General features: G+C 34.2%; 3 protein-coding genes across 4 annotated transcripts; all 3 read right to left on the bottom strand.

Annotated features, from left to right (window-relative positions):
• Nucleotides 1–155: 155 nt before the first annotated feature.
• Nucleotides 156–7,773, bottom strand: LOC111810632 (Cyclophilin-like peptidyl-prolyl cis-trans isomerase family protein). Of its 2 annotated transcripts, none has more exons than XM_023697365.2 (12): nt 7,539–7,773; nt 6,966–7,226; nt 6,797–6,886; nt 4,141–4,236; nt 3,239–3,346; nt 3,032–3,081; nt 2,031–2,133; nt 1,795–1,848; nt 867–1,025; nt 652–774; nt 503–552; nt 156–415 (listed from the first exon to the last, which is right to left on the bottom strand). In XM_023697365.2, exons 1-12 carry the CDS (start codon nt 7,710–7,712, stop codon nt 304–306), a joined length of 1,380 nt encoding a protein of 459 aa, XP_023553133.1. In that variant the 5' UTR covers nt 7,713–7,773; the 3' UTR covers nt 156–303. The 2 variants fall into 2 exon arrangements, with proteins under 2 accessions (XP_023553133.1, XP_023553134.1); XM_023697366.2 differs by having other exon boundaries at nt 6,966–7,234; nt 7,539–7,680.
• Nucleotides 7,774–9,754: 1,981 nt separating this feature from the next.
• NAC2 (NAC domain containing protein 2) lies at nt 9,755–11,332 on the bottom strand. Its single transcript, XM_023697395.2, has 3 exons — nt 11,065–11,332; nt 10,653–10,966; nt 9,755–10,566 (listed from the first exon to the last, which is right to left on the bottom strand). Exons 1-3 carry the CDS (start codon nt 11,246–11,248, stop codon nt 10,012–10,014), a joined length of 1,053 nt encoding a protein of 350 aa, XP_023553163.2. The 5' UTR covers nt 11,249–11,332; the 3' UTR covers nt 9,755–10,011.
• An 8,519-nt stretch (nt 11,333–19,851) lies between these two features.
• On the bottom strand, nt 19,852–21,314 carry NAC3 (NAC domain containing protein 3). The gene is made up of 3 exons (XM_023696281.2): nt 21,071–21,314; nt 20,709–20,977; nt 19,852–20,614 (listed from the first exon to the last, which is right to left on the bottom strand). Exons 1-3 carry the CDS (start codon nt 21,234–21,236, stop codon nt 20,141–20,143), a joined length of 909 nt encoding a protein of 302 aa, XP_023552049.2. The 5' UTR covers nt 21,237–21,314; the 3' UTR covers nt 19,852–20,140.
• Between the last annotated feature and the right edge of the window lie 5,252 nt (nt 21,315–26,566).

Raw genomic sequence — 26,566 nt, 5'->3', positions numbered from 1 at the left:
AATATTTTTATATACACTCGTCCTACTCTTTCTTTTCATCAAATACAAATGAGTAATTTTATAAATTAAATCGGTCTTTTAATTTGTTCTTTGTCCTTCTATAGCAGCCCTTTGATATAAGAAAAAGGGGTGATTACACCAACGAAGACCAACTCTTAGGAATATCAAAAGATCAAAGTAAATGAATCAAGTTGCAAGTAACATAATGGTACATGTAAGATATCACCAAGCAACAAAACTTTGCCAACAAATACAAATGAAACGAATCAATTGCTAGATCTGGTTTTGATAAGAACAAAAGAATCAATTCTCGTTCGGTAGGATAAGGCGATCTCCACCTTCCACGAGTTTCACAGATCGAATTATGTCTCCCGTTTTAATCTGAGGAAGGATGTCTCGTCCAACGGTTGTGTATCTACCAGACACAAGAGAGTATAAAGATTAATGAAACTTCAAAGGTTGAAGAGAAGAGAGAAGGTTCAGTGGTCAAATTATTTATTACCCAAAAACTGAAAACTGCCCTTCATCAAAGGATAGTCCTCCCAAGCCAGACTGAAATATGAATTGCATAACCAGATAGCAAACTCATGAGCAGTTTCAACCAGGAACTGCTTCCAAAAATATGTAAACAAAATAATGTACCAAACTTACATTTCTTTTATCATACAGATAGAAGAAGAATTGATATGGTGAAGAATATTCCTCTGAATCTTCATTATGTGCCATGGCAACTGCCCCATACACAGACAGAGGTAAGACCGGCAATTCTCCATCCTTCCATGTCAGGGGAAAAATAATATAAGAAAAACGAAACGGAAAAGTTCTCTTAAATAAATTATAAGTCGATAATGAGAACAGGATTAAACCTGCACGCTAAGGGTTGTTTTGTATAAGGGTTCGAATTGTCCTGACGGCTTTATTTCCAAGGGAATGCTATAGCCTTTGTTGTTATCAAGACTATTTTCAGAAAGAACAGCTTGACTTGTACAGCTGAGTTTTGTTCCATTGTAAGCTCCATCAATTACCTGCAATTCAGCGAAAAACATGGAAGATATACTGAATTTCCATGCACAACCAGTATTTTTTCAAGCTAGCCGTACAGTTTTCTTTATTTCAACTTGTTATGTTACTTGTGTCATATGTGAAGTGTTGAGGATTGTTGGGAGGGAGTCCCACGTTGGCTAATATTAGGGAATGATCATGAGTTTATAAGTAAGGAAATATATCTCCATTGGTATAAGACCTTTTGGGAAGCCTAAAGCAAAGCCATGAGAGCATATGCTCAAAGTGGACCATATCATACCAGAGATCCGTGATTCCTTACATGGCACCAGTGTCATACCCTAAATTTAGCCATGTCAATAGAATCCTCAAATGTCGAACAAAGAATTGTGAGCCTCGAAGGTGTAGTCAAAAGTGACTAGAGTGTCAAACAAAGGCGGTACTCTATTCGAGGGCTCTAGAGAAAGAGCCGAGGCTCGATTAAGAGGAGGCTGTTTGAGGGCTTCATAGGCCTCAGGGGAGGCTCTATAGTGTACTTTGTTCAAGGGGAGGATTGTTGAGGATGGTTGGGAGGAGTCCCACATTGGCTAATATTAGGGAATGATCGTGGATTTATAAGTAAGGAAAGTCATGAGAGTTTATGCTCAAAGTGTACAATATCATACCATTGTGGAGATCCGTGATTCATGTTATTCCTAAGATGAAGTACCTAACTCATCAATGAAAATTAAAAAGCAGTGTAAAGACGTCCTTCAATTAAGCTTAAGTGGGGCTGACACTCAACTACCTTACCAGTTTTGCAAAATTCCCAGCTGTCAATGGTGCTGAAAATCCATCCACTACAACCTGGAAACGAGGATAATAATATCAGTATCACTTGATCCTGCTATTGTCTTTATGTGAAAGATCGATGATCACAAGTCAAGACCAACAAGTTCGAGTCAGAGAGAAAATATATATTGTGAATTAAATACAATTTTTTTCTGGAAAGCACAAATGACGTCCAAACTAATCAAGATTCAACGAACCTGAATTGTAGCTGTATTGCTAGATTCACCACCTGCTTGTGGGGAAAAAGCTGAACCATCTCCTTTCTCAATGGTAAATTCAACAGTTCCTCTCCCTGTCAACCTACAAATCACTATGAACATTGATATTTGACTCTCAAAACTCATGGAGAACGTTCAATACATTTCTATAATAAATTAATGGAAGTCGTCTATATAGCACATGTCACATGAAGCATAATCACAAAGTTAATAATACACTAATCTGAGGTAACGTTAGAATAAATCCATTTATCCAAAATGAAAATATAACTCCAATAGCTAATCTCACTTATCTTTTGTAAATCTGGAGGTAAACTAACAGAAAAGTTAAAAATACGAATATGGACCCAATCATGAATCAATGTATTATGACGTTTTCTGCATTCCAAACTATATGTCTTTATATCATTCTTCACGATGATAAAAATTAAAAAGTAATAACTCATGAAATAAGGAGTCACCCTAATGCGAAAGCCATTGGAGGAGTTACATGTATACATTTGTCGAACTAAGATAAATGCATATTGTATTAATTTTGAATTATATGAATAACAATATCTTAATTAGGATAGCAGAATTTTTAGGATCATAGCAATTTTAGCGTTGCCCTTGTGACACAGAATCTAACCAAGTTTGGTTTAGGGATGGATACCCATACATAAAGGCTTAGGATGAAAATCCTAGTTTAGTCTTGAATGAGTAGAATTTTGAATATTAGTTGAGTCACAACGTCAATATTCTTAGTCTCTCTTTCTCCTATCTATTTGTCCTACATCACATGCATCTTCAAATACTGAATAAGGAAATATGGTTGAATTGCTAAACTAAAGCACTTGAATGCATCTTGAGGTTAACGACTATGATGGACGTTTCGAGCTAATTCTTAGTCCTCGACAGTCGGAGAGTGATAAGAAATGAAATATGGGTGCAAGGGCGCCATTCAAACAGGAAATGAAGTATTGATGGGAATAATTACTGACCTTGGATATTTCAAGTATTGCTCAGGCAATAAAAATGACAATCCAGGGGCCTGTGAGACAAGAATGTTAAGGAAAAATAGGATAAGAACCCTATTATAACATTAAAAGAAAAAACATAAGCAGATAACATTGTTTCTAGGTCATGCAACTCCAACTTTCGCACAAGTCAAGCTGTGGGTAGTTCTTTAAGTGGTTTAACATGCTGACCTGCAACAATTCCAACTCTGCAACAGTATCAAGTGATGATGCAAGTCCTACAGACACTTTATCTGGGTCATTATCCTTAATGCTTTGGAGGAGAGTTTGCAGTCCACCCTGAGAACCAAAGAAATGTTAAATGTTCATCTAGCTTCTGAATTACCCAATAAAATTAACCAAAACCTAATCATGAGTAGATTATGTGAAAGAGAGAAAAATGGTAAAATTCATCGATGAAAAATAAACTGGGACAGAAATTTTATATGAAGTCTCGATTGCAATATTACATTACTTCAATTCGTATTTACTATTCTATCCAGCCATAAAATCACCCCCACAACACTGTTTTCCGGTCAGTTAGCCAAAAGACCTATTTATCATTCCAAAGTCTAATTATAAGACTTTAAGTTCTGACCTACGAAAAATTTTACTGCTAGAGAGACTACTCAAAAGAGTTAAAATCGCTATGATCAAATTTTATGAAGCATTGACACTTCATTTTATTGAGAGTATTGTCTTCAATAACCACTAAACACAGGCAGCAGACTTTCATACTGACAAGAGGTTTAATTCCTTAATATGATTTTTTTTTTTAAAGTTTGCTGCCACGTGATGACATTGAGGATATTGTTAAAACATTTGCTGCTTTAAAAGAATAAATAAAAATTAATGATGAAATGTTCATTTTATACTGTGTGTAACTACGCATGTATATTTCGTTATCTATTCTCTTATTTTGAAAGACAAAAGAATCATTTTGAGGTCTATTAAATATCACGTGTATCTTATATGTTTCAACCATACTTCTTGGATCAAGGGCTTGTTATAATCTTCTTCCTTAATTTCAATCAGCATTATAATGGAGATGTACAGCAGGTCTCCAAGTCAAGTGGAGCGCTGCTCTTATGTACCTTGCCTTCAGTTAGAGTTGTGTATAACGATGAACCTTTTTCCTTCAACTCTGATGGTATACTTCCCAAAATCAAGTCTTTCTCATCAATTGCCAGCTGCAATAGGCAAACAAAAACAAGTCAAATAAGAAGTTTAGAATGTGTTACCGCTCCAACTGATAAATAGATCTAAACGAGGAAGGAAAACACAAACAAAAGTAAAAGTAAACTTAACCTCATGGTCAAGGAAAGAACGACACAATATTTTTACCAGCAATTATCTTCTGATTCAAGTTAAACTATTGTACTACATGCGATAATCTCTCAAAAAGAGAGAGAGTTCTTCTCATTTAATGAATAAAGAATGTACAACCCTATTTACAGGCAACAATGCAAAAAGAACAACAATTAAAAATTCCTCAATAATTGAACACTGATTAGTTACTATCCTCCCTCAAACACATGCACGAAGAGGTCATGAAATTGGACCACAGAGCTGAAGGCAAAAATTGGTATGAGCTTTAGTCTAAACATCGGAAAGTTGATGATCTGTAGTAATATATGGTAGCTCAACATTCTAATTGTAATGGCTCATGCCCAGAATTTGGATCAAAATTTGACACACCTGATAGCCCTAACATTATCCTACATCCCCTGCGACATGGCCACGTTACTTTTCGCTTCTAAGAGTGAAGACTATTCCCATAGGTCAACACGAGTCCTTCCAGCATGCTTTGTTCTCACTCACATGTATCCTAGGAAAATTCCTAGGAGGTCACCTAACATAGAATTACTCCAAGCAAATTACGCTTAACCATGGAGTTCCTATGATTGAGTCACAAAAAAAAGGAGCACCTTGTTGGTATAGGTAGTGACTTTCAATTCTTTTAAGCCTTTCATAGTCATTCTATCTTCAGGATCGCTCTCATTCGGTTGTGGCCTCGGTACATTCAAGTAATCCTCCTTTACTTGGGAGTCACATGCCCACCAGCATCCGCATTGGTTCATTGACGAACCACGTCTTAGAAGGAGAGGTACCGTTCTGATACCATCTGTAACAACTCATGCCTAGGCTTCGGCACCTGACGGCTCCGACATTCCCCAGCATCCCCAACGACGTGGTCACGTTACTTACTCTTCGCTTCTAAGAGTGAAGACTATCTCCACAGAACGATATGGGTCCTTCCAGCATGCTTTGTACTCACTCACATGCATCCTAGGAAAATTTTCAAGAGACCACCCAATAAAGAATTGCTCAAAGCAAAGCACACTTATCCTCGTGATTGCTTTCATTCAGATGAGGTCTCAGTTCATTCACACACCTCTCCTTTGACTGGGTGTCACACTTTTAAACAAAATGAAAATCAATTTCCACATTCTTCGTTCGACCATGAAAGACAGGATTACAGGCTAACTGAATAGATGAAGCATTATCACATAAAACAGGGGATTTTATTCCTGTAAACATGAAAATCCGTTAGAATTTGGCGAAGCCAACAAAGTTCAGCAGCAGTCTGTCTCAGTAGAATTTCAAGAAACAATCTGTTTCTTAGCAACCCAAAAAAAGGATTTGAACCCAGAAATATAAGGTAACCAGACGTGGAATGTCTATCAAGAGAATCACCAGCCCAGGCTGAATCAGAATAAGCATGGAGACAAAGAAAATCAAAGTACCCTCGATGAAACAGTAAACCAAGACCAATAGCCCCTGAGAGATAATTCAATATCCTCTTAGCAGCAACTAAATGAGAATCAGAAGTAGTGTGCATATACTGAGAAAGTTTACTAACACAAAACGATATATGAGGCCTACTGAAGGTTAAGTAATGAGAAGGGCACCAATAGGAACTCGATCGTTTTTAGCATCCTCAGCAGAACAAAGAGCACCCAAGTAAGAAGCTGCTGCTAAAACAAGAGGAGTCGCACAAGACTTAGCACTAAGCATGTGAAAACGCTTCAAAACATCCCTAGTATACTTTGCTTGATGCACAACAATACCATTCTTATGAGAAATCTCATCCTATAGTATAAGAAATCTTAAGCCCAAGAAAGTATCTTAAAATTCCAAAATCTATCATTTCAAACTGAAGCTTCAGCTGCGAAATAAGAGCCTGAATATAACCATAGTGCCTTTTGTGGATAGAGTAACAATAGTGCTTAATCCATAGAAGTCTCACAGCCACAATATTTGCGAGAGCAGCCGGAGAAAGTGTAGCATTGATAACCATCACTAGAATATGATCCTTCGCAATCCAATCCTCTTAAGCAGGATTTGAACAAGGAATGGCAGAAAGAGAGGACGCCAATTCAGAAGTCGTTGGTGATGGGATCAAAGACGATAAGGACAGTAAAAGAGCATCCGGTTTATGAATTTGATCCATCAATGAATCAATAAGCTTATGAGCCTTTCAAAATCGAGGTCATTTGAAGCTTCTACATCACAAAATTGGATGCATCCAGTCGAATTGAAACAAGATTACAGGTGTTAGAAAGAAGAAAAACCTGAGAAGAATACTCCTTGGAAGCAGAAGAATCAGTCATGGGGAAAGGTAAAAGACAAATGCGTGGAGAAGAAAACAAGACGCAGACTGGAGGAATTAAAAACAACAATCAAACACTCATCAAGTAATTAAACACTGATTAGTTACATGAATGAAGAAGCAGGGTTATATGTTACCTTGAGAGCTTTCTTCACATTACCCTCCATAGTTCCATAAGGCTTCCTTTGCGGAATCCTTAGCAAATATGATATCTCTTCTAAAGAGTCCTAGAAGGAAAAACAGTGTGGCAAAACAATTAATGATCACCATAAAAAAAAATGTACATGCTAGAATCTCAGCAACAACCTGTATCGCCTTCATGCTCGTGTTTGCAGGAATTGCTCTCCTTAATGCAAGTTCTCCTGTTCTTGGGACCTTGGTGTCAGGTGAATAAAGTACTGCCTTGGCAGGATGAATTGATTGAATGTCCCAATTCAGCAGGGGCAATGGGGAAGAAATTTGTATACATATGAGGATCATAGCAATTAACTTCCCAAATTCCCTCTTTCCATGTTCAAAACCTGAAATACATGACTGTCGGAGAAACTTATGCTGGTCCATTGCTTCCTGCATCACTGAAACTCTATTCAGAAATTGAAGAGCACCAAGTAAAAGCGAATCACCAAAATGTCAATAGAGGTGGCACATTCAGTAGATTTCTATCACTTTCATTCGAAACTTCGAACATAATTCCATTAGAAGAAGTTCTATTTGCTTAAAAAATCCCTATACATTTCTCGCCAAGTTTGGGGACTAAACTCATTGAAACAAAAGAGAAATTTGAAGATGCTTTCCGTGCAACCAATTAAACAGGAAAATTGAACTGACATTACGAAATTTACAAGAAATAAACACTTTTACAGTGAATCGGGGACCAACCAGTGATGAGTTCTTAGCAGACGCGGAGGAGAGTTTCGGGAGAATCGAGCTTCCAGATGACCGGGTAAATGGAATTATGCAATGTGTATGAAGAAAGCTGCATCTCGTAGTGTGAGGGGCGGCAGAGAGAGATAACCGGCGAGAGAAAACGGCCGAAGATAAAGGGAACGCCATGAAAGGAAGTTGGTAGCTGCAGAGAGGCCTTGGCGCGCCTCATCCGTAGAAGAAAGCTTATCTGAAACTGAAATTATAATTTTTTTTTTTTTTTTTAAAAAAAAGTAAAATTATAGAAAATAACTTCTTCAAAAAATTTCAATAATGCCATTGAAAATTTTAAACTTAATAAATAAATAACACTCAGATTAATAATAACGTTAAAATTTTAAAATATTAAAAATATCCTTAAAATGATGAAAACTGTACACTGGTGTGGTATCTTTTACATAAACTCTACCTAGGTTAAATAGGTTGAATATAGCAAGCTCAAAGTTTCGGGATCTCGAATTTGGGTTTGAGAATTAATCAGATCAAAATGACCCCTCGAGCCAGGGTATGCATTTGGCACGCCCCGTTGAACAAGAGTCTAGGTTAAATCCGACCTTGGATTTTGGGACATAACTCAGTTCGAGTTTCATTTGTTTCCTAGTTACGGAGCCTCTAAATTTTTTCAATCTCGATTATTCCCGTAGGATCATTTCTCTTGAATTTGTACTTAATTTGACGGCTCGATAAAGAACCTTTAACTCCACCGTTGTTGATCTTCTTTAGCCAATCTTTGACTTATTGATCTCGACATGTGTTGATCTATTTGGACAATCTTTCAACTTATTGATATTATTGGATCGGTCTTCTACTATTTCTAAATTCTCTGAATTCACCTCTCTTCTAAATTAATAACAACGTTGAAATTTACTTTAATAGACATAGGTTTTCTTTTCTTTCGATATCGATATATCTATAAAATTCGAAAGGTCAGGTGAGGAGTCGTCATACATCATTTCCTAAAAATTGTGTTCATAAATATTATCATAAGGATACACTAAAATTTTATCATAATCTATACATTAAAAAAAGAAAGCAATTTAGAGCAAACAAATTTGATATGGTAAAAAAAAAAAGAAGAAAAAAGAATTATGATGAGGGGGTAAATAATTAATTAATTACTTGAGATGGGGTAGGGTTAGAGTGGAAGTATTAATCACTTACTTAATTTAATTTCATATATAATCCATAATTAGTCACTAATAATTCAAACCTTTGTAAAGTAGTTTTGTACGCTTTCCTCACAATGGAATGCAATTAAAAAGAGGTATTAAATATGGGGTAGTTTTAAGATAACGATTCCTATATTAGATCATTGTGTGAATGGTCCCATTTACCCATATTCATTCTTTTTTTATTTATTTAATTTTTTAAAGAATAATATTAAAGAAAAATAAAACCAAGTTGGCTTCTCAATGCAATGTAAGAAAATCACCACCACTCTCGAAGATCTACTTAATGCTATTTTCCTTATTTAGGATTTACTTTCTTTTTTTATTTTCCATTTTAATTAAATTCACCCATACCCGTATCTTCTAATTTTTAAATTAGATACGTAATAAACATTTAAAAATTTATATTTATCTATTCATTGAGATGTCACATCAATTGGAGAAGGGAACAAAAATATTCTTTATAAAAGTGTTGAAATTTATCTCTAGCAAACCCATTTTAAAATCGTAAAAGGATATAGGTTAAATTAGATAATATCTGCTACCCAAGAAATATTTTAAAAAGTAAATGTAGTTTTCATATATGAAATTAATTCCTTCCACACCCACCTCTAGTTTGAAATTTAAAAAGTAACTTAAAATTGATATTCAACAATAAGATCTTTATTCAAATGGATATTTCCATACAAATCAAACCTTCCATTATATATATATATATGATAATGATCTTATTGGTGAGTAGCTTGAAATATAAATGATATAATTACTGTTTAAGTTTCATGAAGAAGAAGAAGAAAGACCCCATAAGGGTTTCAGATGAATAACCCTAAATCCTTCATACATCTGCACGTGATTCTACAGAAACACAATCAAAACAATGAAATTATGAAATTTTCATCAAATTTAAAGTTCTACGGAAGCAGAGCAGTACATTCAGAGTTCATAATATATATATATATATATATGTTTATATAATCATAGTGTTCATAATTAACTACTCTGTACAAAAGGGTTTTACCACTATTCTATTTGAAACCAAAGAAAAAAAAAAGTATATGTGTATACACTAACCTTCTTTCAAATGGGTATAGAATCTATTCTTATGTAGAAAGCATCTATGGCCTCAGTTTTGAAATTGGAGTGAGAGATAGAGAGAGAATTGTTTTTTTTTTTTTTTTTACCTACTACCAAACAAAATAATATTCTCCTAAAATCTAAATTGTTACTGGGTGGAATTGGATTGGGTTGTGTTGAATTGTTTACGAGTACCAATTCGCACCTGGGACTTGGTAAGTCGAGCGGAAAAGCCCGTCTCCGATGGAACCGAGGATGGTGTGAGCGTGGTGGTGCAGGGGCGGGGTTTGTGGGAGGTTGTTGAGTAGAGTGGCGAATGAGGAGGTGGAATTTTGGGGATTATTGTCGGTACTATGTGTGGTTGTAACAGAGGTGGAAGCCCCATCGGTAGTGTTTTCGAAATGCAATCTCTTGTTTGAGGAAATGTCTGAATGGTCTTGTTGGTCTTGTTGGTCTTGTTCTTGTTGTTGGGTCCAGAAGAGTGAGGAGGGTAGGCGCTTTGAATTGGTAAGTCCACCATCGTTGTTGTTGGCGCCCACTATTCCCTGAAGCAGGTTTTGATCATTTTGATGAAGGAACGTGGCGTAATTGATACCCAATTTCGGGTACTCATCATTTAGCCTCAACGATTGGGGTATTGATCCTATCATAATTTCATCCATTGAATCTTCCCTCTCTTGATCCATTCCCCTATGCGAATTGTTTTTCTTGTATATTCGGCACAGTACCCAATCATCCAGCTAACCAAAAAACGCACAAAAAAAAAAAAAAAAACACTCAAAATCATGATTCCATCAATTCAATCAATGTTATGTTATTGATTTACCTTCAAGGAGTTCTTCTTGTTGGCCAAATCATATCCAGGAGGCCTATTGATACTGGGCTTGTTATCAGCCAACCTATATTCGTGCATAATCCAATTGGTTTTGATTCCTTTAGGCGGTTTTCCCCCATAGAACACCAGCGCCTTCTTCACCCCTACTTTCTGGTTGCTTCCACCCGAGGCCAACACCGGCTTATCCGTCCCTGTCGCCTTCCAGTATCCGGACGTCGCGGCTCGATTCGGCCGCGCTCCTTTCGGATACTTCCTTTCCCTTGGACTGAAGAAGTACCATTCCTGTTCTCCAAAAGTAGCTTTCGCTGATAAAATCATCACAAAATTAATTACTAATTACAACAACAACAACAACAACACCTAAGGTTCTGAAAATTAATTATGAAAAAATTGAAGATCGTACCTGGAAGCTCCCATGGATCGAACTTGTAGAGATCGACCTCGGCGATTATGGCGACCGGCAAGGGCACAGAGTTGGCTTTCTTCTTGAGATAGTGAACCACGAGCTCTTCGTCCGTCGGGTGAAATCGGAACCCCGGCGGTAAGTTCGGCTGCTGTGGTCCCGCCGACGAGTCGGTGCTCTCCATCGTTCACTTTCCGACCGATCACTGTGAGATTCTGTTTTGGAAGAAGAAGAAGAAGAAGAAGAAGAAGAAGAAGAAGAAGAAGAAGAAGAAGAAGAAGAAGAAGAAGAAGAAATGTGTTTGTTGCAGTTACTCAAAAATGGTGCACGAAACAGGCGAAGGTGATGTTTTAAACGGAGGAGTGAGAAAGAGAGTTGGGTATGATCAAGTGCGGGCGGAAGTATGTAAACACTTACTAGAAAGCCAATAGAATATGACCACGTCGTTGAGAAAGGGGTATTGTTGTCTTTTGGAAGCCTGGAATTATGGCTTGATTCGAGCGGAGTTGGAGGGAGAGTGATGCAGTGGATGATCACCTGATGCTGATGCGAAGTGTAACTGGAACCGTTAAATGACCGACGCGTGTGAAACGAACTCAGAATCATAACGCGACACGTGTAAGAGTTGTGTGCGTGTGTGGGGTCCACTCTCCACACCCACAACATTTTAGAGCAAATGGAGTGGGGCCCACTGTACAAATTCCAATGGAAATCCATTTTGTTGTGTGTGAAATTTTTATAATAAAATAAAAAAAAAAAAAAAAAAAAGGAAGAAATCAACCCTTTCTCTCTCTCTCCTTTGAACCCACTGGTTGGAGAGCCTTCTCATTTTGGGTGCCCTAGTTTTCTACTTTCTAAATTTAGTTTTGCATTTATTTCTTTTTTCTTTTTAAATTAAAACAAATTAAATTCTGGTTTTATTATAATAATTTTGTTTCATTTTTTTTTATTATTATTATCGCCTCTATATTTAATTTAAATCCCATTTTCAAATTAATAAGCTTAATGAATTTAAATGTCATATTATTAAATTTAAGTGAATATTTTTTATTAATTTTTCTAGAAAATATTATTTAAAACTTTGAATTTAATTTTTTTAATTTTTTTTTTACAAAAAGGGAGTTTTCTAAAATAAAGATTTTAAAAGGGCTTTAAAAGAGAGGGTAAACAAAAGTAAATTTGAATGAAAGAAAAGTGAAAATGGAGTATGAATTATTGAAAGTGTAAAAAAAAAAAAATATAATGATATTTAGGTATGTAAGTAGAACAGTTCAACTACTAATGGTTGATTAGCTATGAGTAAAATCTAAGCATACCCAAGTAAAAAATCCTCCCTTCATTTTACACTTCTAATTCCTTATCTCCTTATCTCTAATTCATTTTTGTATATACCTTCGATCAAAAAATTTAAATAAACGTAAGATATATGAATAAAAAAAAATACTACATTTAAATAAATAAGAGCAATTCTCTAGATATATGGGTAAGAGATGTGATTTTCCCTCAAAATTTTTAAAACGCGTCTATTAAGGAGAGGTTTCAACACCTTTATAATAAATATTTTGTTATGTGTAATTTAAAAACTATAAAACTAACGACACACATGTGGGATAAGGCCAAAATCTGTAAAAAGAAGATCCCATGATGATATACTTATAAAATTATTATTATTTTTTGAAGGAGATCCCATGATGAAGTTGTGTGGCCCCAAATGCTCCCCAAATCATGTACCATTGGGTCCCACTCACTGCCCTACATTGTTTTAAATAACTACCCAATATTCTTTTTCAATCATTTTTTTCTTTTTCTTTAAATTAAAAAATAAATAAATAATAATTTTACTATATGATTTAGGCTTCAACCAACATCTAGGTCAAAAGTTTATTATATAAATCTTAATTACTACTTTCATAATTATCGTTAATTATATTATTACATTATCATTTTAAATAAATCTATAACGAGCATTCATACCATTCGAAAATTATAATAGTTAAGTTATGTTCGATATTTTTTTTAGTATGGGTCTGATTAAATTTTTTAAGAAATAAAAAATTTAATTAGGTTTTCAAACTAAAGAAAATATTGATTTGATTCGTAATTATTAATGCTAAAACTTAGGTAAGTGAAATTAATTGTATTATTTAGTTGACTTAAAAATTTAATTGAGTTAATTGAAAAGATTTGACTTTTAATAATGGATAAATGTGATTTTATATTTCATCCAAATTAATAAATGGATCTTAATTAACCTGATAATTGAATGATTACTAACTTTATCCATTTGGGCCCCACTTCGCCACATTTTCTTTCTTTTTCTCATTCAATAAATAAATAAATATTTATTTATTTCCAAATTTTTATTCATAATTGACGTAATTCTGCCATTTACTTTTTCTTAAATGCTTTCATTTTAATTTCTTTAGTTTAATACTAATCTATTAGAGATTAGTTGACGACTCTCTAGTCATCCTCGTATAGTACATATTCATAATCAAGTCAGGAGCTACCCGTACTAGCTAACTATTGGTACCCATGAGAACGGTTGTCATTCTTTAGATAAGTTTACTACTAAAGAATAGTTGATGACCTGTAACAATCTCAAGACGTAATATTCTAACAAACCAATACAAAATAAACTTAATTCCGTTCGTAATTCAAAGCCTACAAAGAAAAACCTAAATCTTAGACTAAATCCCTATTCCATAACTCGATTTATTCCAATTCATTATACAATTTTTAGTGCTCAGCAGAGATAAATTGTTAGGGAGAAACCCACGTTCTCCCTATCATAAAATTTCAGAAAGCGACAGCGAAAAACTCCTGAACCACAGTCAAATTAAGTTATTCAATTTGATCAGAGACGAAATACAACTGTGGAAAAAAAAAATTAATAGGTTTGATTGAACGATCTAAAGTAATAACTAATTCATTATTTAATAAACTATGCTCGAATTCGACGATTCATATCACGAATTTGTTTGAAGTACATCCAAGAATCTTGCGTGGAGATAAAGTTTACAAAAATGTGAGTGTAAGACGCAATAAAAAGTATTGGGTACTCCCAAGAATAATAAAAGGAAGTTCGATATTTTAGATAAAGCAATCATTTGTTGTAATTATTCTCTTCCGTTTCCCGTCGTAACATTATTGAACCCGACTCTAACATTCTTCTACATTTCCTCGACCTACTGGGACACACCATTTTACTTATCTTCAACAACCTTTTTCTCCACTAATCAACTAGTCTTTTCAATATATTTTGTATTTATTTAGATCATCCCAAAATAAGATTACTTCCGGGACACTAGAAATTTCTATAATTGGGGGATTGAAAAGATTTAAAATAGTTAGTATTATAATTCTTTTAATTGTTTCTTTGCTATGTTTTCATCCCGTTCATTCATGTACTTCCCTATTACTCAGACAATACATTTTTAACAAATTATAAAACTGTGTAATAAATTAATAAAATTTAAAAAAAATACGATATTAAAACTAAATTTTGTTAAAATGCGAGTTTTGGAGAATATTTGTAGGTCAAAATATGTTTGTCACCCATTTATAAATAGTTGACTTTTATATAGTTTATCAAACATAGTGTTTCTTAGTTGACTTTTATATAGTTTATCGAGTGTTTCTTACTTATATATTTAAGATCTTTTATATATATATATATAATAAATATAGACGAAATATCGTCGATATATTACTTTGTTCTTTATTTATTGAATTGAATTAGGGCTTGTGTGGAGTGTCCCTTTGGAAAGGAACCTTATCAAAATTTGAAGCCCTTTTTTTGTTGCATTGTAAAGAGGTTGTTGTTTTTGTCACACATTTGTGTTTCCCAACTCAGAAAACAGAAAACGAATGAGCTTAACAACTTTCTTTCTCTTTTCTTCGCCTTAGTTTCCATATGAATGGGCGTGGACGAACACGAATGAGCTTACGACACGAAACCACGACACGGTTTCTTCCTCTTCTCCATTTCAAAACAGATTCTGGGAAAACCCATAAATGCATGACCTTTAATTTCAACACATGTGTATCCATCTTTCACACTATTAATTGTTCGTTTTATCTCGTTTTGCTTTTAGGTATTTTGGGCTTTCATTTTTTTTCACACGTAATTCGTTCATTTGGTTGTACTTTTTCTTAAAGAGTCATCTATCCGTTTAGCACTGTCTACATGACTCTAATACAAATAACGAGCATTTGTAATAGTATGATATTGCCCACTTTAAGTATAAGCTCTCATGCTTCACTTATGATTTTCCTATATAAAAAAAACCTCATACCAATGAAGATAAATGAACCAATGTGGAACAAAATTCTTTTTTTTAGGGTAGATACAAAGTACAAGGCCTATATAGCTTAGAGGATTAGAGAACGTGTGTAACGTTCGAATCCTACTACTAGGAGATATTGTCTTCTTTCTTTTTTGGGTTTCCCTTCAAGGTTTTTCAAGGTTTTTAAAACGTGTCTTCCAAGAAGAGGTTTCTATACTCTTATAAAAAAACGTTTCGTTCTCCTCTCCAATCGATATGAGAATATCTCACAACGTGTCTACAAACCACGAGATTGAGGTTCAAATCTGTAACAACCCAGATTCACCGCTAGCAGATATTGTTCTCTTTGGGCTTTCCCTTTCGAGCTTCCCCTCAAGGCTTTAAAACGCGTCTGCTACGGGAAGGTTTCCACGCCCTTATAAATGGTGATTTGTTCTCCTCCCCAACCAATGTGAGACATCACAAAATCTCTCCTCGGTTGAGGATTGTTGGGAGGGAGTCTCACATGGGCTAATTTAGGGAATGATCATGTGTTTACAAGTAAGGAATTCATCTCTATCGGTACGAAGCCTTTTGGGAAGCCCAAAACAAAGTCATGAGAGCTTATACTCAAAGTGGACAATATCATACCATCATGGAAAGTCGTGATTCCTAACATCTTCACCCACAACCGACCAAAAAGGAAAGGATTTTCCCCAAAATTTTACCTGTCATACGACGCAGGTGGCTGTTCGAGATTCGAGTTTAAAAATCCTTTTTTCTTTAAATATTTTCTTAGTTTTTGTGAAGCAAATCTAATTCATATCTCGAAAGCTTTTTTCCCGAAAATATGAATCCTTTTTTAGTTGTTGGGTCTACATGAAATTAGATTTTCATATATAATTCATATGTAATGAAAATACATTATGAACACATAAAGTATGTATGGTTGTTAATAAGATCCTGAGTGAAACACGTAGAGATAAGTTGGTATTGTTTGTAAGTGCATTATGATTAAGAACATACGTGCACGTAATCAAGTTTAACAACTTTGTCAACTTACATTGAATCAAACTCACAACAAGATTGATATCACCATACTCTATTATGGGTATTAATATTTCTAAATCACAACCAATGCAATGTATTTGTGAGTATACCAAAGTATTTCTTATCCTAACACAAAGGTATATATATAAAGAAAAGCATTGAATCAATCCTCACATGCTATTGTGCTTTCATTAAACCAATGTTTTTAACCTTTATTTAGAAACCCTAATTTTCTTACCTTCCTAATCTTTTTTACTATCTTTGTGAAAATGAATGGTAAAAGATGAGTGGGGAATTCTTTGGATTCGACTAGAAATATGAAGAACGATGGTAAGAGATAAGGAGCATCATCCTCGCTCTAAAGCGTTTCATTTTTAACTTTGAACTTCCGATGAAAAAAAAAACCCACTGATTTGTATAAATTAGAAGATATTATTTATGACTTTATACAAGATTAACGTCATTGTTACCATTTAGTTCATCTCGAAAGATGTTGTCTAAACCATTTATATAATCACTTTTTTCCGGCTAAATTGATGAAGATATATGTTTAAATTTCGTGCTTTGTTTCAAAAATACTCTTGAACTTTCAAAAAAAAATTCAATATATCCTTATGGTTAATTTTGAATTACAATCATTAATACTTTATTTTTAAAATAGTCTTGAAGTTTCAAAATATTTCGAAAATACCATTTAAATTTTTAAGTGTTTCAAAATATCCTTAAAACTTTTAAATAATTATGTGATATATATATATATATATATATTAATATGACAACAATTATAAAAATGGTTAAATTAATAAAAAATAAACTTTTTATTTTATTTAAAAAATACTCTGAACTTAGAAAAAAAAAATTCTAAAACACTTTTACGATTTATTTTAAATAAAAATGGTTAGTAATTTATTTCAACATCTTTTAAATTTTTAAAATTTTACTAATATCCTTTTAACTTTTCTAAAAATTTTAAATTTTTTTTTAACGTTTAAAAATATGTTTATCGTTAGTATATAAACAACATTATTAAGCGTCACATTTTAAAAATATTCATAAACTTTTTAAAAAAATTGATTTGCGTTAAAAAGCAGTTATTTTCAAACACGCTTTTTATTTATTTTTCCCTTTGAACAAATATTTGAAGGTGAAAGTTGATGGAATGTTGTTTTCATATATTTATGCTGTGGTTTTCATATCTTTATTTTATTAAATATGGCTTGGTTTTATCCTTCATTTATTTTTCTCTTTCTTCATTATTAATAGTAAAAAAATTTAAAAATTTATGACACCCTATTCCATAATTTTAATCTTAAAACAATTATATACAATATCTAAATTAAGTAATATTAATTACAAAATTATAATAAAAACTTATTTATCTGTCCACCTAATAAATATATTATCAAATAAGGAAACTTAAAATATTTATTTTTTCTATACCATTATTTTCTTATAATAATTTAATTTAAAATTATTTCTATATTTATCCTATACCCATGTGAGATAAATTTAGACATAATTATTTTTTTTTAAAAAAATTAAATTATATATATTTGAAATTAAATGTTGGATTATTAGTAATTACCCATCATTATATTATACATAATTAGTTTCATAAGGATGCATTAATTTAAAATTAAGAAATAAAGTTTTTAAAATAAAAGAAAATGAATTAATTTTGGTGGTTCAACTACTTTTGGGTATATTCATCCCCATTTTATTTTATTTTAGAAATATAAGATAATTGGGTGAAATTGTAGATGGAATTTAAATAATGCCTCCTACTTTTTTTTCCTAACAATTTATAGCAATTTTATTTAGGTGAAAACATGCAATTTCATTAATTTTTTTTTTTAACTTCTTTAATTTTATCTCTTCAACCTAATTTTTCTCCTTAATTATTTTACTTTTTCCGACAAAGAAAATATACGAGTTACATGTTGAAAATGGAGACGGAAAGTAACAAATAGGGATATTCATATAACTCGATAATTTGACCTGTTCGGACTACTCAACCTAAACTATCTAAAAATAAGGTTGTTAACCCAACCCATATTTTAAAATTAGGACGAAGATTAAAAATATTTAACTTTTGTAATCGATATTAGAGATGTGCTGTGATGTGACTGGTAGATATTTGATATTTAATTTGATAAAAATAGTTTTTTTAGTAATTAAAAAAAATAATCCAAAAAAATTCCTCCGGCGCAAGTTTGATAGCCCAAATACTTAGTAATGGATCTGTATGATGGCCCAAATTGGATTGGGCTCAGGCCCAATACGAGGAAAGCTTGATGGGCCAACTTGCTAAAATTTGAAAATTAAAAGTAGTTTTAAATTAAATTTTGTATAATAAAAAAGTGGTCAAAATTGATAGGCATAATCAAAACTTTTTCAAATTTAAAGGCTAAATAAATATTATTTTAAGTAGTTGAAAAGTTATTCTAAAGGAATTTTAGTGGGAATATTATTTTTTTTTAAAAGGAAAATAATTTGTTTTATTTTTAGTTATAAAATTGAATAAAGAAAGACTTAAAAAAATAAAATTCCAAAGCTGAAAAAGTGAAGTCAATAATTGATAAAGGGGAATGAAAAATAAATAGACCATCTTGGATAATTACATCAACATTAAAGCAATTATCACAAAATAAATAAATAAAATAAATAAAGAAATAAAAAAAATAAAGTTGAGAAAAAGAAAGCATGTTTATCTCTTGAGTGCTCATTATTCTCACCATAAACTAACACTTTTAAAAGAAAAAGAATATAATATGCTTTTTTTTTATTAAAATAATAATAATAATAATAGCGATATATTAAGAGCGTGATGCCTATTTTTATTTTTTGTGTAGATAAGTATGATTTATATTTTATATTCTATGGATAATTATCGCACTTAATTCTTAATATAAACTAACATCTCATTTCACCCATTCTTTTGAATTTGTTAGAGGAAAGTCCCACATCGACTAATTTAGGGAACGATCATGAGTTTATAATTAAGGAATATTCTCTTCATTGATATGAGATTTTTTAGGGAAGTCCAAAGCAAAGTTACTAGAGATTATTGTGATTAAATTGAATTTTGACTCAATCCAGCTACAATTGGGTTGGAGAATTTTAAATCTTTTCGATAAATAAAATAACACAAGTTGAGAGATTTTTTTTTTTTTTTTTGATAATTACTTAAATAAATTTGTTTCCACAATATAAAGTACTTTAAAGAAGGTAAGAAAAGATATTAATTATTTGAAACCAACTTTTGTGGAAAATACTTGTTATAAAAAGTAGTGTATTTTATTGGTGAAATATTTGTTTTTTCTACAGATATTTCAAAAATAAATAAATAAATAAATAAACAATTATTTTCCAAACATATAAATATCCTCTCTCTTATCATTTTTCTTTTTTGAAAAACCAATAAGCAAAAATCAGGTTTGGCAAAAGCTTTAAATTAAATGCTAAAAAGTTCAAAATATTTAACAATCATTTAATTAATAATTGTTTAAATAATGAATTGAAGTCCTAAATAATAATAATAATATTTACAAAGGTATTAATTCGTGCCACGTCACGTCCTCTCTCTCTCTCTCTCTCTCTCTAAAGTCTAATAGGATGTGACATTGAACTTCGTTGATTGGCAGAGTTTGCTCTGTTTTTCGTCTCCTCTTTTCAGAATCCAATTCCCCAAAATCAAAGCCCCAACCGAATCCCAATTCTATATACACCCAAATAAAAAACAAAAAAAAAGCCACTCCTCATTGCCTGAATCCGAACACTCCGCTGCCGTCGCGGTGGTGCGTTGGATACTGGAACGTCGGCAACGGCGGCGGCGGCGGGTAGTCCACTTGGAAACATGGCGTTGTAATTGAAGGAACATAGAGATTGGTGTTGTAGTTGTTATGCTTGTAATCGAAAGTTTCCGTGTGGTCGACGGGAACGAGTTCCGGCACCGAGTGGAGTCCGGCCAGACTCTCCCAACCGGAATTTACAGAGTCAGCCGGAATTTCAAAGTTGAACATGTTAAAGTCGTTTTGTGGCAATGTTGTTTTGGGATATGTGAAGAAATTTTCGCCCATTTCCGGGAGGGACTCGATGACCTCGTCGATGTGGGACGACGCCGACGCCGACGACGGCGAGCTGTTACTGTATTCTTTACTAGAAATACTCCCCGTCGGCTTCTGACAACTCGAATTCTTCTTATAAATCCGACACAAAACCCAATCGTCCAGCTAAAAAAAAAAAAAAAAAAAAAAAAAAAACACCCATTAATAAAAAAAATTGAATAATCAAAATGTTGGGTTCGAATTTGTTGTATTGTTGTACCTTGGAGCTTCCAATTTTCCTGGATGAGGCTATGAGGCGATACTCGTGCATAATCCAATTCGTTTTCGTGCCCTTCGGAGCTTTTCCGATATAGAAAACCAGTGCCTTTTTTATCCCCACGTTCTTCCCTTCCGACGAGATTATTTTGTCCGTTCCGGTCGCCTTCCAGTAACCCGTTCCGGCCACCCGGTTTGGTCGGGATCCATTTGGGTACTTCCGGTCTCTTGGGCTGAAAAAGTACCATTCCTTTTCGCCGAACAAAGCCTTCCCTGCAAGTCACAATATATTCATCAATTATTGAAAAAACAGAGTTGTTTTGGTTTGGATTTGGATTTGGGTTTGGTTTGGTTTATGAATCTTACCCGGTAAAACCCATGGATCGAATTTGTACAAGTCAATCTCAGCGATCAGCGGCAAGCTGAAATGGTGGCCGGCGACTTTCCGGCAAAGATACTGAACTAAAAGCTCCTCGTCGGTCGGAAAAAATCTAAACCCCGGCGGTAAGCTAAGCTGCGTCAGTGGGTCCATTGGAAAGTGGAGCGCCGGAAATTGAATTTTGGATTTTTTATTTTTGCTTCTCGAAAAATAATTAAACTATTAATATTCATTTTTTGAGTTAAGGAGTATTTATATAGTGAGGCGCGTAACGAAGATAAGTACGGTCGTCCTTGTCGGACTGTTGAGTTGGCGGGTCCACATGGTATGGTCACCGATGAGAACTAGCCACGTGGGAGTCAGAGTTTATCTATAATCAATAAAGGGTCCAAGCACCCGGTGCATGAACGTTGAACTGTCACGAAACAAACAGAGTGAGTCATCGAGATCGAAGGACACGTGTCGAGATCTCCAACAACCTTCTAGAATTCTTTTATTTATTTGTTTTTTTTCCCTTTTTTAAAATGATGAAAATAAGATTCTAATTTTTGGGGAATTTTCTTTTTCTTTTTCTTTTTTAAAATTTGGCTTTTATTGGAACCACGTCGACGGTCGAGTGGCGACAAATTGGGACACGTGGGATGATCCGAGAGGCACAAGTGTATTGAAGTTAGGCTTGGAACTTAAACAAAAGCCAAAAAAAAAGAGAAAAAAAAGTAGAGTGCTCTGTGATTGGTGCAGTCATGGGAGTTAGGTGAACGTGGAGGATTTTAGCGTAGAGAGAGAAGGAAAGAAAAAAAAAAAACGTTAATTAAAAATGACGGATTGAGGAGGAACGAGGATTGCGTGTGAATTAGAAGAGGGAAAAAGTAGGGTGGGTCAAAGTGGCACGTGGATAGCTCGTGGGGATGTCACGACGACTTGTCGTTTTGTCGTGTGGGTTAAGCCTTCCCTTTAGTCGGTTGACCAAGCTGTGCGTCGGACAGTTGGAATGTTCGTGCCTATATTTGATTTGTTTCAATGCAAATTAACCTTCCATTTTCTTTTATTTTTGTTCTTTCTTATCTTCTTTTTTATTTTCATGAATTTAATTTTTACTACTCGGAATTAAATTTTGGTATTTTTCAGGATACCTAGTCATTGATCTTCGAGTATCATGACCTCCTGCATAGTCAACATCACAATATCCAACTAGCTTATAGTTTTTACTTTTTTTCGTACAAAAGATCATAGTTGATTGTATCTTTGACATATTTCAAGACCTGTCAAGTCGTATTCAAAAGATGCTTATTTGAACTTTGCATGTACCAACTCATGAATCCAACTGCATTCTCAAATCCGTTTGGTTGATTCAGGTAGATCTCTTAGTCCAACTTTTTGTGCAAGAAAGCATTCTTCACATTCGTCTACCATACTTTCAATTTTTTACTTGCCGCGAGTGCTAGTAGGACCTGTACGGTAGTGATTTTTGCTATTAGACTAAACATTTCCACATAATCAAGTTCATATTGTTGAGAGAACTCTCGACTACCAGGACAATGTGCCAACAAGGACGCTAAGTCCCCAAAGGGGTGGACACCAAGCAGTGTGCCAGCGAGGACGTTAGGCCTCGAAGGAGGTGGATTGTGAGCTCCCAAATCAATTGGAGAGAGGAACGAGTGCCAGCGAGGATACTGAGCCTCGTAGGAGAGTGTATTGTGAGATCTACATCGATTGGAGAGGGGAACGAAGCATTCCTTATAAGGGTACAGATATCTCTCCCCAGTAGACATATTTTAAAAACTTTGAGAGAAAGTCGGAAAGGAAAAACCCAAAAAGAATAATATCGGCTAACAAAGCTATTAAACATGGTGGAATTAGAAGAATTTGAAAGATGTATTAAACTATTTCTAAGAGTGTTACTTCACTTAGGCAAATCTTTTAATCTTTTGAAAAAGATGAATGGAGTGTAAGCAAAGAGGCGTTATTTTATTAATATCAAAATTATAGTCTACAAACGGGGAGCTCTTGCCTTTATAAAATAGGCTAGAGCTGGAGGGAATGGGCCATTATTACAAGAATGCAAAAGAACTAACACCAATATGTGAGCTCTTTTTCATTTCTGGGGAAGCTGGTCTTAGTCCCTCCTCATTCCCTGTTTTGAGCACTAACTTCATGGTCCACAACATGGTGCCAACGATCCTCACTGCCTTTGGAACTCATCAATTTTAAACCATAAAATTTATACACCAACAACGACTACAAACGACTACAAACTTACTGTATCTGATGATCATTTCCGATATGTTAATTAACAACCTTGCATTTGCAGAACCGACTCTTCTACTTTTCACCGAACCTTTGGGGTTCCTTCCTTCTGAAGCGAGCTACCACAACCTTCCCAAGAAAAAGAATGATACTTGAAAAGGAAAGATCCTCATAAATGTACCGTCTCTCATCCTACTTCATCTCAAGAACCATAAGCGACCTCCCAATGGAGCTCGTCCTTCCCACCGTATTCGTCATCATAATCTACAGGATGGTAGGGTTGAAGCGAACCGCGACGAGTTTCATTTTTACTCTATTTCCTCCGCTTCTGAGTGTTTTAGCGTCCCAAGTGTCTGGTCTGGCTGTTGGCACCCTTGTTTTGGACCAAACTTCAACCACCACACTTGAATCAGTCATCATACTTTATTTCCTTCTAACATCAAGCTATTTTGTTCGGTAGGTGTCAATGTTCATTGCTTAGACTAAGTACATTTCTATTGGTACTTATACTTATAGACTTTTGCAATATCTATCTCAATACGTTGCTACTGATATTTATCCATGTTCAGGCAATGGAGGGAGCTACATGAAGTTGAAGAGACCCTTGCAATTAGGCAAGTGGGTCATCATGGAAAAGTCACTACTGTTTTGGCTTTGGTTGCTAGGCTTATTAGATATCATCTTGTTGCATAAATTTTTTTAAAGATTGGGCTTCATATTCCCTACGATCATATCATATTATATTCAACAACAACATAGCTTTATAACGTTCGTTAGAGTCAAAAGTTAGACTTTCATATCTTCACAAACAACAATTTCCAACATGGTTCAAGTATTCACTAACATGACATGCATCAAACGAATATCAAAACGAAAAGAAAAATAAAGAGCTTTGGTTACATATTCTACCATCAATATATAAATAGATAGCCAAAGGGAACAATGAACAAACTAAGTGTCACTGAACTATCACTATCCCTATAAACATCAAAGATTAACCCTAACAATATCAAAGATTTCAAAACAAATTCATCCGTTACACATCAAAGCTATTCCTTCTTAATTACACCAATCCTCATCAAAGCAATATAAGTAACAAGACGATATCCAACGAGCATAGCCATCAAAGCCAAAATAGCAGTGGTTTTCCCATGAAGACCCATTTGCTTAATTGCAGGGAACTCTCCAACTTCACACACCCCCACTCCATGGCCGGAACATAGATAAGTATTAGTAGCTTTGTATTGAGATATCAGCCAAAGCTTATAAGTATAAGTACCAATAGAAATGTACTTAGTCCAAGAAATAGAAATAGAATTGGGAAGATGTGTATTCTCATTGATATTGATATCCTTTAAATAGGATACAAGCTAGCAACTAATACGTACAAATGAGGAAAATATAAAATAATTAAATATTGAGAATAAAATACAATATACTGTAAATCAAATATTATATCTCAATAGATATCTTTATGCGAGAATAATCATTTAAATCATATTCATAAACAATGCTATGAACTTACCTGTTTGAGAAAAGGTTTTTAAAACAATACAAAAGAAATATTAAATAAACAAAAGTAAATATTAAATATAATCACGCTCTGTACCAAGCTAAAGTCTAAGAAATTTAAATACATCTACTCTATGCATGTGTCATGATCTTTACTTGTAATGTCAACCATGCACGGAAATGCAAAGACATACAACATGAATGAAACCTATCATCTTAAAGTCATATTCGCTTAGGTGACTATCCTAACCTAGTCATTGGATGTGTATTTACTATTCTACACACAACTCATATGTGTGAATATGGACCCAACAGTCGATTCGCACACCTCCTGGGCCCTTTTCTGGTTGGGTTAGCATTCTCTGATACTGTTGTCGGACAACCTGAAGGAGTAGCGACCGTTGTAGCATCATGTTAAACATAATGATCTTTTTTCTTTTCATAAGGTACACTTATGTACTCATTGTAAAGGGGGTAATACCCCGATGCATGTAACATACAAGAATGCATGGAAAATGGGGTGAGAGAGACTCAAACTCTCAACCTCAAGATAACTATTCGAGCTATGAGACCTACGTGCTAGCCAACTACGCCACCACCCCTTTCTATTTTCTTTCATTTAATATATGGTGTAGTGGCTATAACTCTAGACTCTAAATATTGTGAGATCTCACATTAAGTAGAGAGGGGAACGAGTGCCAACGGGGATGCTGGGCCTCAAGTCCCATCTAGTAGTCTGCTCAGGGTTCCAACCTCAATGGTTGGCAACTAAACACGAGGCTTGCGCTCGTTGCGGGACTTAACCCAACACCTTACGGCACGAGCTGACGACAGCACCAGGTGGGTCCATATTACCCCTTTATGAAAAAGAAAATGATCTTTATTTTTAACCAGACGGGTACATATTCGAACATATGTGCCGTGTGTAGAATAGTAAATACACATCCAATATGATCTAGTTAGGACAATGATTATTATATTTAACCACGTGGGTTCATATTCGCACATATGAGCCGTGTGTAGAATAGTAAATACACATCCAATAACCCAGTTAGGATAGTTACCTAAGGGAATAAGACTTTAAAATGATAGGTCCCATTCATGTTACATGTCTTTCTATTTTCTAACTCCAATGTTGGGTGGTCATTTACTAAGTATTTCTTAACATACTCAAGCCACCCACTACTTGTATACTTTAGGTAAAGCTAAGACATCTCTACACAAACTCAAACCACGCGCTACTTTTATATTTTAAGTAAAGGCAAGGCGCCCTTGCACGGTTGACGACGCAAGTAAAGACCATGAAACATGCATAGGGTAGGTGTATTTAAATTTCTTAGACTTTAGATTATTATAAGGCGTGATTATATTTAATATTTACTTTGGTTTATTTAATATTTCTTTTGTATTGTTTTAAAGAACTTTTCTTGAACATATAAGTCCATGACGTTTTATGAAGGCGATTTAAATGATTATTTCTGCATAAGAAGTTACATTATGTATATGACAGTAACTTTAGGTTAGTAGAAATCTAAGGTTGTTACAAATGGTATCAGAGCCAGATACTGGTCAATGTGCTAGCGAGGATACTGAGCCCCGAAGGAGGGTGGACACCGGGCAATGTGCCATCGAAGACACTGAGCCCCGAATGGAGTGAATTGTGAGATCCCACGTCAATTGGAGAGAGGAACGAGTGCCAGCGAGGATTCCACGTCAGGGTGCGA

The sequence above is a fragment of the Cucurbita pepo genome, chromosome 14 (assembly GCF_057944985.1).
Source record: "Cucurbita pepo subsp. pepo isolate OVF chromosome 14, ASM5794498v1, whole genome shotgun sequence".
NCBI lineage: Eukaryota > Viridiplantae > Streptophyta > Magnoliopsida > Cucurbitales > Cucurbitaceae > Cucurbita > Cucurbita pepo.
This window is presented reverse-complemented; position numbering and strand designations above follow the sequence as displayed.